This window comes from Symsagittifera roscoffensis, chromosome 3 (genome assembly GCF_963678635.1).
Source record: "Symsagittifera roscoffensis chromosome 3, txSymRosc1.1, whole genome shotgun sequence".
Classification (NCBI taxonomy): Eukaryota; Metazoa; Xenacoelomorpha; order Acoela; family Convolutidae; genus Symsagittifera; species Symsagittifera roscoffensis.
In genome coordinates, this window is record NC_087064.1 from 40,505,244 (window position 1) to 40,522,199 (window position 16,956).

The 16,956-nt window shown below is 31.3% G+C and overlaps 3 protein-coding genes across 8 annotated transcripts in view; 1 reads left to right on the forward strand and 2 right to left on the reverse strand.

Moving 5' to 3' along the window:
• Nucleotides 1-16,956, reverse strand: part of LOC134841709 (potassium voltage-gated channel subfamily H member 6-like) — a 633,879-nt gene that overhangs the window by 579,754 nt on the left and 37,169 nt on the right. The window lies entirely within an intron of this gene.
• Nucleotides 1-16,956, reverse strand: part of LOC134842828 (uncharacterized) — a 554,076-nt gene that overhangs the window by 292,801 nt on the left and 244,319 nt on the right. The window lies entirely within an intron of this gene.
• The window catches only part of LOC134841874 (uncharacterized), an 82,172-nt gene that overhangs the window by 62,320 nt on the left and 2,896 nt on the right, over nucleotides 1-16,956 (forward strand). For 5 of the 6 annotated variants that reach the window (XM_063857920.1, XM_063857921.1, XM_063857919.1 and 2 more), the window contains 2 exons: nucleotides 15,394-15,616; nucleotides 16,814-16,908. In XM_063857920.1, the coding sequence (XP_063713990.1) occupies nucleotides 15,394-15,616; nucleotides 16,814-16,908 (318 nt within the window). The remainder of the gene's footprint in view (nucleotides 1-15,393; nucleotides 15,617-16,813; nucleotides 16,909-16,956) is intronic. The other variant, XM_063857923.1, reaches the window with a different exon arrangement.

Here is a 16,956-nt window from a genome sequence, read left to right on the forward strand (position 1 = left end):
CAGGCTAAAAGTGTGTACAAGATGCAATATCGATTAGGTAACTTTTTACTTGTGTACAGTTTTTCTAGTGTTTTTCCGAATATGTTTGCAAAAATTATTCGAGTTTCTTAACATATGTGCCAGTTCGGAGCACTAAATTAAGTTCTGTTGTTTTTCAGTGGTTTACCCTGAACCTCTCATCTATTGTCATAATTAAAATGAATTTTGAAGAAAATAATTAATTACAGAAAACAAGGTCATTACCAAACAACATTTATTTACAAAAACTTTTAATCAAAGAGCTGTCGAGCAGCAGAAGAGTTTTGGAGGTTCTCTATAGAACGCAGAGCTGGACAAGGTTCCATTGCTGGTGGTTGTTGTGGATCTGGAGGCGTCATTGTTTCTGAGAATCCCTCATCTTCATCTATTGTGATGGGGTTATCGACTGATCCTTCCTCCTCCCAAGGAAAGAGGAAATCGTCGAATGGTTGAGCCATATATCTAGAGTCAGTAATCTCGGGGTAGTTCATTCCCACATGCTCAGAAACTTCCCCCATCATTTGCATTGTTCCAAGTTGGTTCTCTGTGATGGGAACTTGCATCATATGATGTTCGTTGAAATCACTTCCACCATGTGCCAGAATGGGATTGGGATGTCCATTCGTGTCAGAAAAACTCCAGAGACTGTTTCTCGCACTTGAATTTGTACTAGATCAGGCGAAAATTCTACAGAGTACACGAGGTTGCTGTTTTGCACTGAGAAGCAAAAACAAGAAAGAACTGAGAGGAGGGGGAACCTTACAAAAAATAAGTTGAAATTATTGTATTTAGAGCTGAGAGAGGAGGTAGTTGACGGTAGTTAAGTTGAAAATAAAATGATTTTTAGTTAAGAGAGAGGAGTACCTTCAACTGGAATGTGTGGGTTTAACCAATCAGAATGGATTTTCCTTATTTGGATTGTACTCGTGTCCAATCAGATTTTAGTTTCCTTTTATGGAATTCTTATAGAAAACTCGTGTCCAATTGGAACATTTTAAGGACTTAAGTCTTCGAAATAAGTAAAAGTATACACAAAAGCAATCGCAAAAATAAATGACCAAAAGTTGTTTGCTGTAAAAATAAGAAATAATGCCGATATAAGTAACAAAAGCAGAAAAATTTTAAAAAAGTAGCATCTCTGCAAGTCTTCTCATCAAGTTAAATGAATTTTTTGTATATAATCGATGAGAAATTGTTGATTTTTCAGCAGATATTCAAGTTCTTTGATTTTGATGTAGATTTGAGATGATAACTCAAAGTTGATGAATTTTTCAAAGCAAATCTCTGGAAATCTGATACCAAACCTGATCATGCAAGATTTTGAACTTTGAAAATCTTTAAAAAAATGGAGGAGTAAAGAACTTTGCTGGGGAGTTTTGACAAATTTGGGAGTTGGGTAGGGAATAAAAAGAGTCTTTGAAATATTATCGTACGACTTTTTTTATTAACTTCAAGTTTTCTAAAACAAATAAAATTTCTTTTCTAGTCAGGTGTAACTCAGTAGTAAGTTTATAACTTTGATACGCAATATGTGGATCAAAAATAAATTCTTTGATTGATTAAGTTTCCCTAAACAGACCTTTACCTAGTCGAAGAACTCTATTTTGGACAACATAAACGTCCAAAAAATTGTGAAAAAAGTAAGAATCTACATCTATTTCATCAATAAGGAAATGACACGGAATATTTTCTTTTTTCTTGTAGAGTAATTCAAGGAAGTTCAAATGCTTTTTAATTGACATTCTTCAAAAATGAATATTTTGGATCCAAAGTTATGTCTAGAAACTGCTTAGTTCTGATTGGTTGAAATTTTTTCTGGAAAATTCTAGAAATTTCGAAGGAATGACGTCATTACCACGAAAAAATTTTGATCGAAATTTCAAGAATTGAATTGAATATCGAAAAAACAATATAAACTAGACAAGAAATTTCATTTATCCCACTAGGGTATCAAACTTCAAATCTTAGTTATGTTGGAAAAATTCAATTAAATTTACTGATTAAGAAGTTTCATAAACATAGTTTGGTTCTGATCTACAAAGTTTTTTAAAATCTGTGATTACTTCATTCTGATTGGTTAATAACAGAAATAATGTCTGTGGAAGTATCCTCAAAATCTACAAATTTTAAAAAAATTGATGAAAAATTCATGAGAAGAAGAGCTCAACTCTGATTGGTTGACATTAAATTTCTTGAAAATTTCATGACTTTTGAAGCTCAATTCTGATAGGTTGACATTGAATTTGTTGAAAATTACATGACTTTTGAAGCTCTAAAGCTTGGATTTGTACTAAATCAGCCGAAAATTCCACCGAAAACATAAGGTTGTTGTTTTGTACTGAGAAGATCATTTTGAGCAATAAGTTGAGTTAATGAGTAAAAACAAGATTTACAATTGAGAGGGTGAAAGTTGACTGTGGTTAAGTTGAAATTATTGTATTTAGAGCTGAGAGAGGAGGTAGTTGACGGTAGTTAAGTTGAAAATAAAATAATTTTTAGTTAAGAGAGAGGAGTACCTTCAACTGGAATGTGTGGGTTTAACCAATCAGAATGGATTTTCCTTATTTGGATTGTACTCGTGTCCAATCAGATTTTAGTTTCCTTTTATGGAATTCTTATAGAAAACTCGTGTCCAATTGGAAACAAAGCTCCATTTTACACATTTTCGTTTCCAATCACAAAAATGTTCATTTTTGTTCAAGTTGTCGTATCCAATCAGAGGAACCTTTTAAGGACTTAAGTATTCGAAATAAGTAAAAATATACACAAAAGCAATCGCAAAAATAAATGACCAAAAGTTGTTTGCTGTAAAAATAAGAAATATTGCCGATATAAGTAACAAAAGCAGAAAAATTAAAAAAAAGTAGCATCTCTGCAAGTCTTCTCATCAAGTTAACTGAATTTTTTGTATATAATCGATGAGAAATTGTTGATTTTTCAGCAGATATTCAAGTTCTTTGATTTTGATGTAGATTTGAGATGATAACTCAAAGTTGATGAATTTTTCAAAGCAAATCTCTGGAAATCTGATACCAAACCTGATCATGCAAGATTTTGAACTTTGAAAATCTTTAAAAAAATGGAGGAGTAAAGAACTTTGCTGGGGAGTTTTGACAAATTTGGGAGTTGGGTAGGGAATAAAAAGAGTCTTTGAAATATTATCGTACGACTTTTTTATTAACTTCAAGTTTTCTAAAACAAATAAAATTTCTTTTCTAGTCAAGTGTAACTCAGCAGTAAGTTTATAACTTTGATACGCAATATGTGGATCAAAAATAAATTCTTTTATTGATTAAGTTTCCCTAAACAGACCTTTACCTAGTCGAAGAACTCTATTTTGGACAACATAAACGTCCAAAAAATTGTGAAAAAAGTAAGAATCTACATCTATTTCATCAATAAGGAAATGACACGGAATATTTTCTTTTTTCTTGTAGAGTAATTCAAGGAAGTTCAAATGCTTTTTAATTGACATTCTTCAAAAATGAATATTTTGGATCCAAAGTTATGTCTAGAAACTGCTTAGTTCTGATTGGTTGAAATTTTTTCTGTAAAATTCTAGAAATTTCGAAGGAATGACGTCATTACCACGAAAAAATTTTGATCGAAATTTCAAAAATTGAATTGAATATCGAAAAAACAATATAAACTAGACAAGAAATTTCATTTATCCCACTAGGGTATCTAACTTCAAATCTTAGTTATGTTGGAAAAATTCAATTAAATTTACTGATTAAGAAGTTTCATAAACATAGTTTGGTTCTGATCTACAAAATTTTTTAAAATCTGTGATTACTTCATTCTGATTGGTTAATAACAGAAATAATGTCTGTGAAAGTATCCTCAAAATCTACAAATTTTAAAAAAATTGATGAAAAATTCATGAGAAGAAGAGCTCAACTCTGATTGGTTGACTTTAAATTTCTTGAAAACTTCATGATTTTTGAAGCTCAATTCTGATAGGTTGACATTGAATTTGTTGAAAATAACATGACTTTTGAAGCTCAATTCTGATTGTTGGACATTGAATTTGTCGAAAATCACATGACTATTGAAGCTCAATTCTGATTGGTTGATATCAGAAAATATAAAAGTTTCCTTGTAAATAATGCTCGATTCTGATTGGTTGATTCTTTTAAAAATTCCATGGTTAGATTGGATGATTTTTATTTCAGCTAGGCTAAATAGCATATCCATTCTGATTTTCTTTCTCGTTAAAAACAATTGGTGAATAAGTTTGCTGTTTTTATTTACTTTTATTCATTTTTTGAGGCTATTCAACTCACCTTATCTAAAAATTTGGTACATTTTAAATCTCCCATTTAATTTTTCAAAACTATTGAGATGCCTTCACTCAATAGAAACGAAAGAGTTGCATGTCTTGAATGTGGCAGGGAATACACTCACAAAGATGCATCAAGACATCGTAGAACATGTGGTGTTTTGAAGTGTTCTAACTGTAATTTTTATACTTATAGCAGCGAGGAACTCGCTAATCATTTCAAGAAGAAGCATTCTCAGCATAATATTAAATTATGTGCTCAGCAGACTCCAAACACACTTCAGGAGAAGGTAAAATTTTTAAGTTTTTTTTTTGAAAAACTTGGAAATTACTATGATTATTACTTTTTACTGAATCTGAAAAGTCTAAGCAATTGTAACAAATCTAGTCAGTAATTATACAGTGTTTTCATTACATTACCTGAACTGTCATTTATTTTTTTATTCAAAGGTTTTGATTGATGTTAAAAACAGCAAAAATGGAGTTCAAATCGTCGTGAAACTTTCCATGGAACTCGATCCGAAAACTTTTAATCAACAGTAAAAACTCCCTTGGTTGCAAGCTTGCGGAGACTTTGTTGTGATAAATTTGTAGTAAAGTGCATAACATATGCTAATGAGTATTTAAGTATTCGCCTAAAAATTGTAAAACTTGGATATTTGGAAAACATCAACTAATTGAAAGGTTTTTTGTAGTTACTATTTTAAAGTTTTCCTTGTTTAGTGCTTGTAAAAGTGTTCATAGAGCAGAGCTTTTTAAGCAGATAATGTGGTTTGACTTATTAGGAATTATGTTTTTCTATTGATTTTTTGATGATTTCAGAAAAGAAAAGGATAAATGACCTGGAAAAAATGTATATTTTGCTAAACTTTGAAAGTTTCAAGATAATGATATACATCATTCCAACTAAAAATTTAGTCTCAAATAGAAATTCAGATTTAAAACAGCATTATACAGTTATGAGATTGAGAAAATCCTTTAAAGCTTTTTAGTAAAGGATTTATTGTATTAATTCAGCTTCGGATTATTGAACGTTCGTTGAAACGATACATTTTTCCATCTAAAATTCAATTTTCAAGAAAAAATTTGCTCAAATTGGATTCATTTGGTAGATAGTAGATAAAGCAGAAACTGAGACAATGCTAAAATGAGATAGAAACTCAATTTATTCCTTAGGAGATTTGAGTTATTTAGATAAAATTTCCGTCATAAATTAAGAAAAAAAGCGAGTTAATAACTATTTTGCAAGAAAAGTGATAGTTCTTGGTCCCAAAATGTGTATTTTTACTTAAATAGCTACAATAGCAACTGAATAGGGGGACCTTGAGGAAGATATTAATATTTTTTATTGTAATAATCATACGGTTTCAGTTCTAATTACATCTCTGCCAGCAAATTGTTCGTTCAATCGATACTATTTTCCTCCTAAATTCTCCAGTTTTGACTAAATTTTCTAGTAAAGTGTGTTCAATAGCGAAAACATGTATTAAACAGAAAGCAAGAATAACTTTAAAACATGAAAAAACTCTACGGAAAATCTTGAAAGTTATGTTCAGAAGCAACAGAGAGATAATCATCAGTTATGAAGAAGTTTTTGTTAAATTTGAGCCAATATCGAATAAATTTTTAAGAAACATTTATCCCATTTTAAACAATTATTGCAATAAACTGTTCATTTTTTATCAATAATCTGAATTTTCTAATTTTTAACATAAAAAATTTCTGACAAGTTGTAATTTTTGTACAAATTTGGGTAATTCAATGAGAAAAAAATGAGGAGGAGTTGAATCATGGAGTTTGATTTAGAAATTTCATAGAATATTGCCCTTAATGTTCATTTGAATTGAGATTCCTTAAAATAATCCCTGAACTGGACAAAAACAAACAGTTAAAAAACTAAAATAAAAGGTTCGAAATGGAAAATTTCATGTAAATTTGATTATTTTTCATTTTACCTTCTCAAAAATTACGACTAATTCCACTGTTTTCCGGAAGTTTCAATATTGATTCTGCTACTATGAACCTTCTTTTCAGTGTTTAGAGCATTTTATAACCAAGTATTTAGCTCAAATTAAGGTAAACTTCATTGTATTTCAATATTTTGAGAAAAAATTGTGGAAAAAGTCATTTTTTTATTCAAAATGTTGTATCATTGTCTCAACATAATGCCAATTAAAATACAGTCTTAGCTTATTTTTAAAATCAATACGTAAAAGTATGTTTAAAATTAGATCAAAAACAACAATACATTAACCAAAATTATGAGATTTCTGCTAGTTTTTCCAAAAATTTGCAGTTTGTTCCAAATACTTGAAATTTTTGCAATTTTTTCCAAATACTTGAAATTTTTGCAATTTTTTCTCAAAAAATTTGAATTTTTTCGAAGTTTCTGCAGGTTTCAGAATTGTTTCAATTAGATAGAAAGTAAGATTTTTGTTTCATTTAGATAGAAAGTAGGATTATCTAATAAATTTGGTCAAATAATAGTTAATCTTATCGTGTTTTGAATTTTTTCGAAAAAATTTTAATTTGATAAAAATTCCAAGTTTTTGCACAAAAACTCCTTCCATTGACTTACCATGCACCAAAAAAACTATATACAAAACCTTAATTCTACACGTATTGATCATTCAAGATAGCTTGAAGACCGGATGCTCTATTCCCTATCTTAATACATGTGGGTCTTCAGACTAATTTCACTGTAAGATAGGCTAAAAATTTTTCTGATACTTACCATCTGAAACTTACCATCTGAAACCTCGTATCTTAATACATTGGGAAACCTATTCCCTATCCTAATATATTGGAAAAACTATAGCCTATCTTAATACATAGCCTGCTGACCGGATACTCTATAGCCTATGTTAATACATGGGGGTCAGCAGGCCCCCCCTTGAACTGCCCCAACATATACTACTAATAACATAATTCACAAAGAGCAAACTCCATATTCACTAACGAAGTTTTTGCTGTAATATATATAGTTATATATCTATATTAGAAAAAACAGAAGTTCAAAGTATATCACCAACTGAAACATCCAAACATACAAAAGTACGAAATGAAATCACAGTATTTTCAACATTTCTGCATATAATCCGCGAAAATGTTACCAAAGATGATGTTTCACAAAACACTAAACATGATTTGCAAAAGATTTTAGCATGGTTTATAATAGATTATTTCACCAACAATTTAGATTTAATTTCACAAGCAAGAAAAAATTTCATACCTCAAAATACCAATGACGACACTGTCCTTTCAGAACAATCAGATTACGTTTGGGACCCTGAATGGTCTCATCCAGCATTTCTAAAAATTCCACAAGATATCTCGAGTCAAGCAATAAGTACAATATCTTTCCACAGAGATTATGTAAAAGTAATACCATTAACGATTGACGCAACACCATTAAATTATAATACATTTTTACCTGATATGTATACACGAAATAACAGTATGTATACACGAAATATGTATACACGAAATATGTATAAACGAAATAACAGTTTATCATGTTTTACCTGATACACGAAATAACAGCTTAAATTCAACGGTCATAAATAATGAAAATCTCAATGGAACCAGAAATCTTACACAACAAGATATTCAAACACCATCACACTTCATAAATGAAGAAATCGTCCAAACAACAGAAACAACTACACAACAAAGTATTTCACCAATACACCCCAATCTGACAACACCAAGAAATACAAATACATCACTAACACAGGTAACCTTACAATCAACCGTTAAACCTTCGGTTGCTCCAAAATATTCACATATGGACTATCAAACGTATAGACCAATGACAATACCGTCAAAAACACGAAAAACGTTCACAAGAAACACTTTCGCAGAACACAATTTTAATTATGCACACCAACCAAAAACAAACCAACCTCCCCGAAAAACTACACAAAATTTAAATCACGTATGTTCCCATTTTTGGAATCTTCCAAAAACATCGACCAATTCAGTAAATTTTCCAGATAATCCACAACCTACACAGGATTATAGTGAAAATTGCCCATTTTTTCAACAGAATAAAAATAAACAACATACACCATATAACACAAACTATTTATCATCTGATGACGATGATTATCATAAACCAGATATTTTTGCACCGTATACTAAAGAATATCGCTCACAGAGACCGCGACAATCACAACTATCTCAAAATATGAAAATTTACCCACAAAATCCAACAGATATACAAAACCCATTTAACACACAATCTTTTCAACCAATACAACCACAAAACCCAATGTTAATGCATTCTTATCAACCAACCCAAATGCAAAATGAAATACCGCTCCTATACTACCTTCAGCAATATGAAATCACAAAAATCAACTTTCAAATTTTTCACAAATGCCAAATGCCGCAGAATCACTACAGATGACTATGAATCCATACCTCATGGGTGGATCATCAATAACATCGAATAAACCATAAATGGTATTCACAGGAACAGACCCTGAATTTTCTGTAGAAAATTATCTAAATGCAGTAACAGCAAATTTAATTTTAAATATAGGACCCGAACCAATTAATACGCCACTACATCAAAATTGGATACATAGACGCACAAGGTTAATACAAACAACACTAGATGGGGCAGCCCAAAAATGGTTTTCAGTATTACCCATAGAAATAAAATCAGATTGGAAAAGATTCACACAAGAATTTTCAAAAATGTTTGATTCTGAAAGAAACAAACAACATCAAAGAGTTTTATGCAACGAAATATGCAGATTACCAAATGAAACAATTAAACAATTAGCAGTACGAATCGAAACACTAGTTCGAAAAGCATACTCACTTAATACACATGACTACAAAAGCACAAAAATGACAGAAATTTTAATGATGACCTTAACACCCCAATTAAGGAAGATAGCCATAAAAAAGAGAGCATCTCATCCTTCCTCAATTCGAGAACCAGATTTAGATTTTCGAAAATTAGTAGATAAACTAGAACAAGCAGAAATCACAATGAAACTTGAAGAAACAGAAAATCTAAAACTACAATATGTTAATCGGATTGAAACAAATACTACACATATAAAAAACATTCAAGAATCAGATACAGACCTCATTGAAAAAATCACTGAAATACTAAATATCTACGAACGACATCCAAGTTTTAAAGGCAAACCATCTTTCAAAAAATGGTGTAATTATTGCCGACGATACGGACACAGTATTTCCGAATGCAGACAAAAAAAAACAAGACAATCAGAATAAACCTCAAAAGCACAAAGAACCAAATAAATCATTCTATCAATACATGAAAAAAGACCAAAATCTACCAAACAAAAATATATATAGTTATAACAGTTCAGGAAAACCACTTCCAAGCAACTCAAATTACACAAAAAATCAATCACCATATAACTCAAGTTATAGAGGTATATCACCCGAACGAGGAAATACACGAAATTTCTCACAAAATAGATTTAACCGATCGAATAGCCAAAATAACTATTCACGATCGAATTCAAACCCAAGGAATAGACACTATTCCAATAATCAATCACGAAACTTATCATATAACAGAAATCGAAACTATTCACACAATAGAAACAGAAGTTATTCAAATAATCGAAATCAGAGTTATCCAAACAATAGATCAAGGAAAAATTCATATAATAGATCAAATTATCACAGATCAAATGATAACTGTCAAAATAGATCACGAAATAATTCACAGAATCGAAACTCAAGTTACAATAATCGATACAGAAATTATTCCCAGTCACCACATAGGAATAATAACCGCTATCCCGATTCTAAACATCGATACAGAAGTAGCACACCGAAACATCGAAGACACATTAATCAAGTGCAAACAAATGAAGAAACAACTTCAGACCCCCCAGGTATTAATGACACAGGAAGTAACGAATTACAACTAAATCATATAAATTGTGAATCATCAAATGCTGAAAGTGATACAGATAATACCATCTCTGTAAATATGATAACAGTCGGAATTGACTATGAACCTATCATATATGAACAACCTTTCACTTCACATATATATGAAAGTCAATTGAAAATCAATTAGCAACAGCACAAGGATCAACATTGGTAAATTATGGAAAAATCCAATTATTCCTTCTTCCCACAAGAACAATGGAACAAAACAAGATTTTGAACAAACCATTTAAACAAATATTTCCTATTACTGATATTAAACACAATATCATTGGCATACCATTTATATCTAAATATATACCAACAATCAACATCTTAAATAGTAAGATCCATATCAAAGATTAAACAAACAACCACCATTTTTTTCAAAATTTTATCCTATTTACATTCAACAACGGAAACACCTGAAACCACTATCAGGAAATATATATAATTTCTCAATAAAACAAGTTCACCAGTATAATAAAAATCAAAACAAACAACAACTTTTCATGTCAGACTTCGAAATTAAAAACCTATCCACAAATTTTTCAAAATTACTATCTCATCCATAAAATACTCAAAAAATACGAATTCCGGCATCATTTCATGACACGTGTATAACAATACACAGTATCAAACAACATTACCTTTAGGACTTTTAGGATATTGTGAAACAAATGCTACAATTTCACCTATAAATGAAGTAGCCTACCGCGTTAATAATATACTCCAATTAGTAGATATTTGCCAATCAACAATTCTTGACGAAGAATTATCCATAAATAATATAATAAGTATTGAAAAAAGAAACACAGATTATTTCACAAAAACACCATATTTTAAATCAACATTCAATATAACAAATTACACAAAAGAGCAACAAAATTTTTTAACAATGTTTAATTTTGAACACTCACAAATCACACAAGGTGAATTTGATAAATTAGCAAAACAACTTAAAATATTCAACAGTCTATGCAACTTCAAAATTTGACGTTGGAAAAATTAGTTCATCACTACATCTTCCGTTAAAACCTGACGCAGTTTTCAAAAAACAAAGAGCAAGTAAAGTACCGATTCACTTACACGACAAGGTAAACAGATTACTTGATATTTTAGAACAATACGAGATTATCTCACCAGTAAATAAAGAGGAACAACCAAAAAGTAACACCTTCATTAACCCTGTTATCATTCTAGCAAAAGGTGAATCACTAAAAAAGTTTTAGATGCTAGATACCTCAATTCACTAATTGACGAATCAAAATGCAATTTGCCTTTTGAAACCATACAAGTTATCTTAACAAAGATAAATGGTAAATATTTCACAACCGCAGATATGAATAGTGCTTATAATCAAATGCCACTAGATGAACAATCACGACGCTTAACACAATTTGTTAATGGAAATCAACAATATGAATTTGACCGCTTATTCTATGGATTATCCATAGGACCAGCAGCTTTTTCAGCTTTTGTGAGTAAAATTTTTAGACCACTCAAGAAAAATGCAATCACATACTTAGATGATGTTTTCATGCAATCACAAACTAAAGAAGAAATGTTTACAGTTTTAGAACAGTATCATAAAATACTTCAGAACGAAAATCTGAAGGCAGCCTTTGTTAAATCACACTTCTTTCTAACACGCGTTAAACTTTTAGGACATAATATAGAACGAGAAACTATCACTCCATTAAAATCACGCATTGATGAAATTCAAAAACTTCAGCCACCTACAAATAAAAAGAAAATCCAAGAATTCCTTGGAATGTTGAATTTCTTAAGTAAATATGTTTACAAAATGCAATTATACTTAAGACCCTTTTATAACATCCTCAGACAACAAAATAATTTTGAATGGACCACTGAACATCAAACACGATTTGAAGAAATTAAAAAGCTTTTGACAGAACAAATTTCAAACACAATTCCAGATCCCAATCAACCATTCTATGCAATGTGTGATGCTTCAAATTTTGGCATCGGTGCAGCATTGCTACAATCACATAGTGGAACAAATAAAATGAATCTTATATCAGCAAATTCACGATTATTCACACAAGCAGAGCTACGACTCTCAACTCTAATGAGAGAATGTACAGCTATAATTTATACACTTACAGAATATGAATTTCTGATACTTGGATCAAAACACTCTACAGTTCTATTTACAGATCACAAACCAATTATATTTCTCTTTACACAAAAATCAAATCCAAATCATAGAGTTTATAGATTTCAACTAATTCTAATGAAATTTCCAAACTTACATATAGTTTGGACAGCAGGAAAAAAACCTTGCGTTACCAGATACATTAAGTCGAAATATGCCACCCGAATTACTTACACGGAAAACTACAGTTGAAATACCATAAAATATTAAATTTCATCTCGCAAAAGATGAAATATCACCCCGACTAGAATGCAAATATGCAGTAAAAACTGACATTGATCAATCACAAATAAATAATCTACAAGATTTTCCACTCTACTTAGGTTGCCAAAATAAATCACTACGAAGTTGATTTACTAGGCACATCTACTTTTAAACCAATTCCATACTCACAATGGATAAAAAATAACACCCAACAAAAGAGAATAAAACAACACTCGCATAAAAAAGACCTTTTTCCATTAATTAAAAAGGAAAATTTGACCGATAAAATAAATTTATCAGGACCACAAACAAATGATTCAAAATACACAATAAACCAAATTTTTGACCTCCATGACCCACTCGACACAATTCCCCTATCAAAACTAGAAATTGACAATATTTTTCTCCCCCCAACAGATAAAATTACACTTGAAATTTTAAAACAATATCAAAATCTCGACCCAGTAATTAGACAACTAAAATCATGGCACAAATACAAAACTAAGCCCGTAAAAGCAGATACCACAATTTTAGGAAATAAAACACTCCTCCGATATTTCCGAAAATTTAATAACACAACAATTAATGACAAAACAGATCTTTTAGAATATCAACTCTTTTAGAATATCAACAAATAAAACTCTTTGATGTTGTTTGTTTCTTTCGGAGTCGAATATTTTTGAAAACTTTCGTGTAACTCTTTTTCAGTCGGATTTAATTTCTTTGGTTAAAATGGTTTAAAAAAACATTTTTGAGCTGCGCCACCAAATGGGTTTTGAATTCATGCTGTACGCCTATGTATCCAGTTTTGATGAAGTGATGTGTTAATTGGTTCTGGACTTATACTTAGGTTTGCCGTGACTGCATTTAAGTAGTCTTCTTCTGAATTTTCAGGATCTGTTCCTGTTAATAGCATCAGTGGTTTATTAGATGTTATGGATGATCCACCCATAAGAAATGAATTCATCGTCGTTTGAAGTGATACTGCTGTGTTTGCTATTTGTGTAGAATTTGTTAGTTGAGTTTTTAAATTTCGTGTTGTATTAGGGTAACGCAATTTCATTTTACATTGGGTTAGGTTGACAAACTGGAGTATTTGTATGATTTTGTCTCGAATATTTTTACTTGGTTGTGCCAAGTTTTGCGTTGCGGAAAAAGCGGTTGTTGTTGTCGTGTTTGATCTGAATTCATGTAAGGTTCAAAAATATCTGGTCGATAAATATCATCTGGTTGGTCATATTTATACCAATTATTTTTTCGTTGGTTATTATTGTAGTGTTGTTGGTGTTAGTCAAAAAAATCTTAATCTTCAGAATACTGTGGTTGACTTCTTGTAAATTGTCTGTTTGTTGTTTTTTCATTCTGTTGAAAAAGTGGATGATTTTCAGTACGATCCGATGAGTTTTTTTCGTTTTTCACTAAAATATAATGATTGAGATACTGATTTTCGTATCTGTTGGGTGTAGTCGTGTTCTTAAGTTTAGTTTTGTGTTCTATAATGAGGTTTTTGCTTTTTGTTTGCTAAAATTATTAATTGCGAAAAAATCATAGTTTTGGTTTGCAAAATTATTCCTGTTTGGTTGTTTTTATTTGTTGTTTTGTCTTGTTTTACCCATTGGTCAACACTACAATCAAAATTCAAACCATCCGCTGTTCCAAAATAATCCCACATGGATTATCAAACATAGTGTTGTTTGTGGAAAGGGGGTATTTTTTAATGTGGTGTTGTGAGTGTTGGATGAATAGGAGAGATACTAAGAACAAATGACCTGTTCATGGCGTGCATATTGTGACTATACAAGAAACAATTGTAGAAACATTATCAGAAACTGAACAAATTCCGAAAGATGTTCGAGGGGGAAACCCCTTGTGGAAAAACCACTAAATTCTTATTAATTATAAAATAATAATCGCTTGAAAGCTCCTTGCTTGTATTTCCGTTTTGTGGATTTATATTTTGTCAAGATTGTGGGAAAAAAAACAGTTAGTCTGTAATGTGAACACCAATAAATTTTACTGAAGTCATCATTTTGTAAGTCTCTGTTCCGACCACTCGATTCTTCAAAAAAAATCAAACTAAAGTTCTCTGTGTCGAGAAAAACGACTGAATTTTTTTAGACTAAGTTAGACGAATTTTGATTAGAGACTGCCCTACCAATGCTAATGTTAGTTCAGAGTCGATGAACGCAGTGAACAGTCTTATATATGTAGTGATGCTTGTTTTTTTCTTCAGAAAAAGTTTGTTCGCGCTCAATGTAATTTTTGCTGTTTTTTTTTTCAAGCTTAGTTCATTTCCTTTGCTAAAAGGAAGGCAAACTCCGCTATCGAACAGCAAAAGAGTAAAGGTCAACAAAAACTTGATCGACTTCTAGTTTCGAGCATGGATGTTAAACTTCAGATTTTTCAGCAAAAGCAAAAATATGTAGTTTTCCATTTTTCAAATTGGTTAATTGTTTTCAAAAGTGTCAATCACAAGTTGTTTTCGAAATTCGAAGAGGCTTAGGGTCATAGTTTTTCGTAATTTTTTATCTTTGCTTCAACTTCTTTTCTCTTTCTTTCGTGGTCGGAACATTATCTACTCATGCACAGCAACCGTTCACCATGGTTACGTTACTATTTGATAAATAGGTATGGATTTTGCTATTTTTTCAGCATCCGTCATATGCACGTACTTGTTTCGATAATCGCTTGAAAACTGCTTGCGTGCATTTCCGTTTGGTGTGCTCTTACTAATACGATTATAACTCGTATTATTTCTTAGCTTTAGCGAACATATATTTAGGACAGAGGAGGTGCATCTAAGAAGAAGTCCACGAAAGATTCCAGGAGTCATAGCAGCCAAGCTGTGCCTCCTCATGTCCAAGGTGCCATCAATTATGAGCAAAATAGGGTGCTGGCTCCTGACTTCTCGAGGTGTTTTGAGCGCATGCGAGATGCCACCATGAGATTACTACCTTATCATGTTCTGCAGGATTTAGCTTTCAACGAGGTGTTCCTAGAAAAAGGTTAGTAATGATAATATGAAGAATCTATGAGTCAAATTTGCCAACCAAAATAGTATAGTGATACAAAAAGTTGTCGTAAGTTTTTATTGTCTCAGAACGGGTTCAAATAGGTATTTCCCTGTAGAACTATGCTTACTTTGTTTGCAAAATGTAGATTATTGATCAACTGTGTGATATTGGAAAATAAGTGATAATTCAAGAATGTATTCTTTGTAGCTTATATTAATTGTTTTCTCTCTATTTTTATAGTCACTGAGAGTGATACAGCAGATTCAAACTCTGAGCTCTCAGCTGTGTACCAATGTCTCTGAACGCGTGACCTTGGACACATCATAATAATAATAATTGATACCACCGAAGATTATTATTACATCATGAAATTACTGCTATTGCAGTAGCAGTATGACAAACTGAAATAGTGCTTTTTTCAGTCATTTTTCTTCGGTTTTCTTCATTTCATGTTCTTTTTTTCCATCATTCTCTTGGCTATTTTTTTAAACACAAGCTAACTTAGTTATAAAAGACGAATCCTTTTTTCCTTACCCAGCTCACAGATAAAAGTGCTCTTATAGTGGCACTTCTGCTGCAATTACACTGACATCTGTTCTATCTGCTTAAATGGTGACTAGTCAGAAGCAGCCCTGGAGCAGATGTGAGGACGTGAGACTCTTACGGTTGCGGTTCGGTTACGGCTTTTAGCAAAAGTGATGTTTAACAAAAGCGCGTATTTTTACCTGTTTTTGTTGTATCTGCGGAGTGCGGATTTTTTTTTTCAGGAAAAGTTTGTTCAGACGTGACTCAAATTTAATGTTTCGTGGTTTGATTTTTCTGGTCAAGTTCACTTCGTTTTTCTTGTTAAAAAGGAAGGCAAACTCAACTGTCGAACAGATAAATTGTAAAGGTCACGAAAAACGTGATTGACTTCGAAAGTAGAAATTAGTTTTCAGATTTCTCAGCGGAATAAAAAATTACCTATCAATCCAATTTTCTCAAATTATTTGTTTTATCAAAAAATTGTCAAACATAAATTGTTCTTGAAATTCAAGGGGGCCTTAAGGCCAGGTATTTTAGTTTCTTTGAAAAAACCGAAAGTTGAATTTTTTCAAAAAACTATTCGGTGTTTTTTAGTGTTTCCTTGCGTTAATCCATTCTTTTCCAATTGTCTGTCTGTTGGCTATGTTTATGTTTTGCTTATAGAGGACGTTGAGTTTGAGAAGCACTGTGCTAGCTTGTTGGTCAAGGCGGACAATCTCTTTCTCAGGTTCAAATGCGCCATGCTGAAGGACTGTATGGTAAGAACGTGTTTTTAATTTATGATTATTGGAATTATTGATTCTATA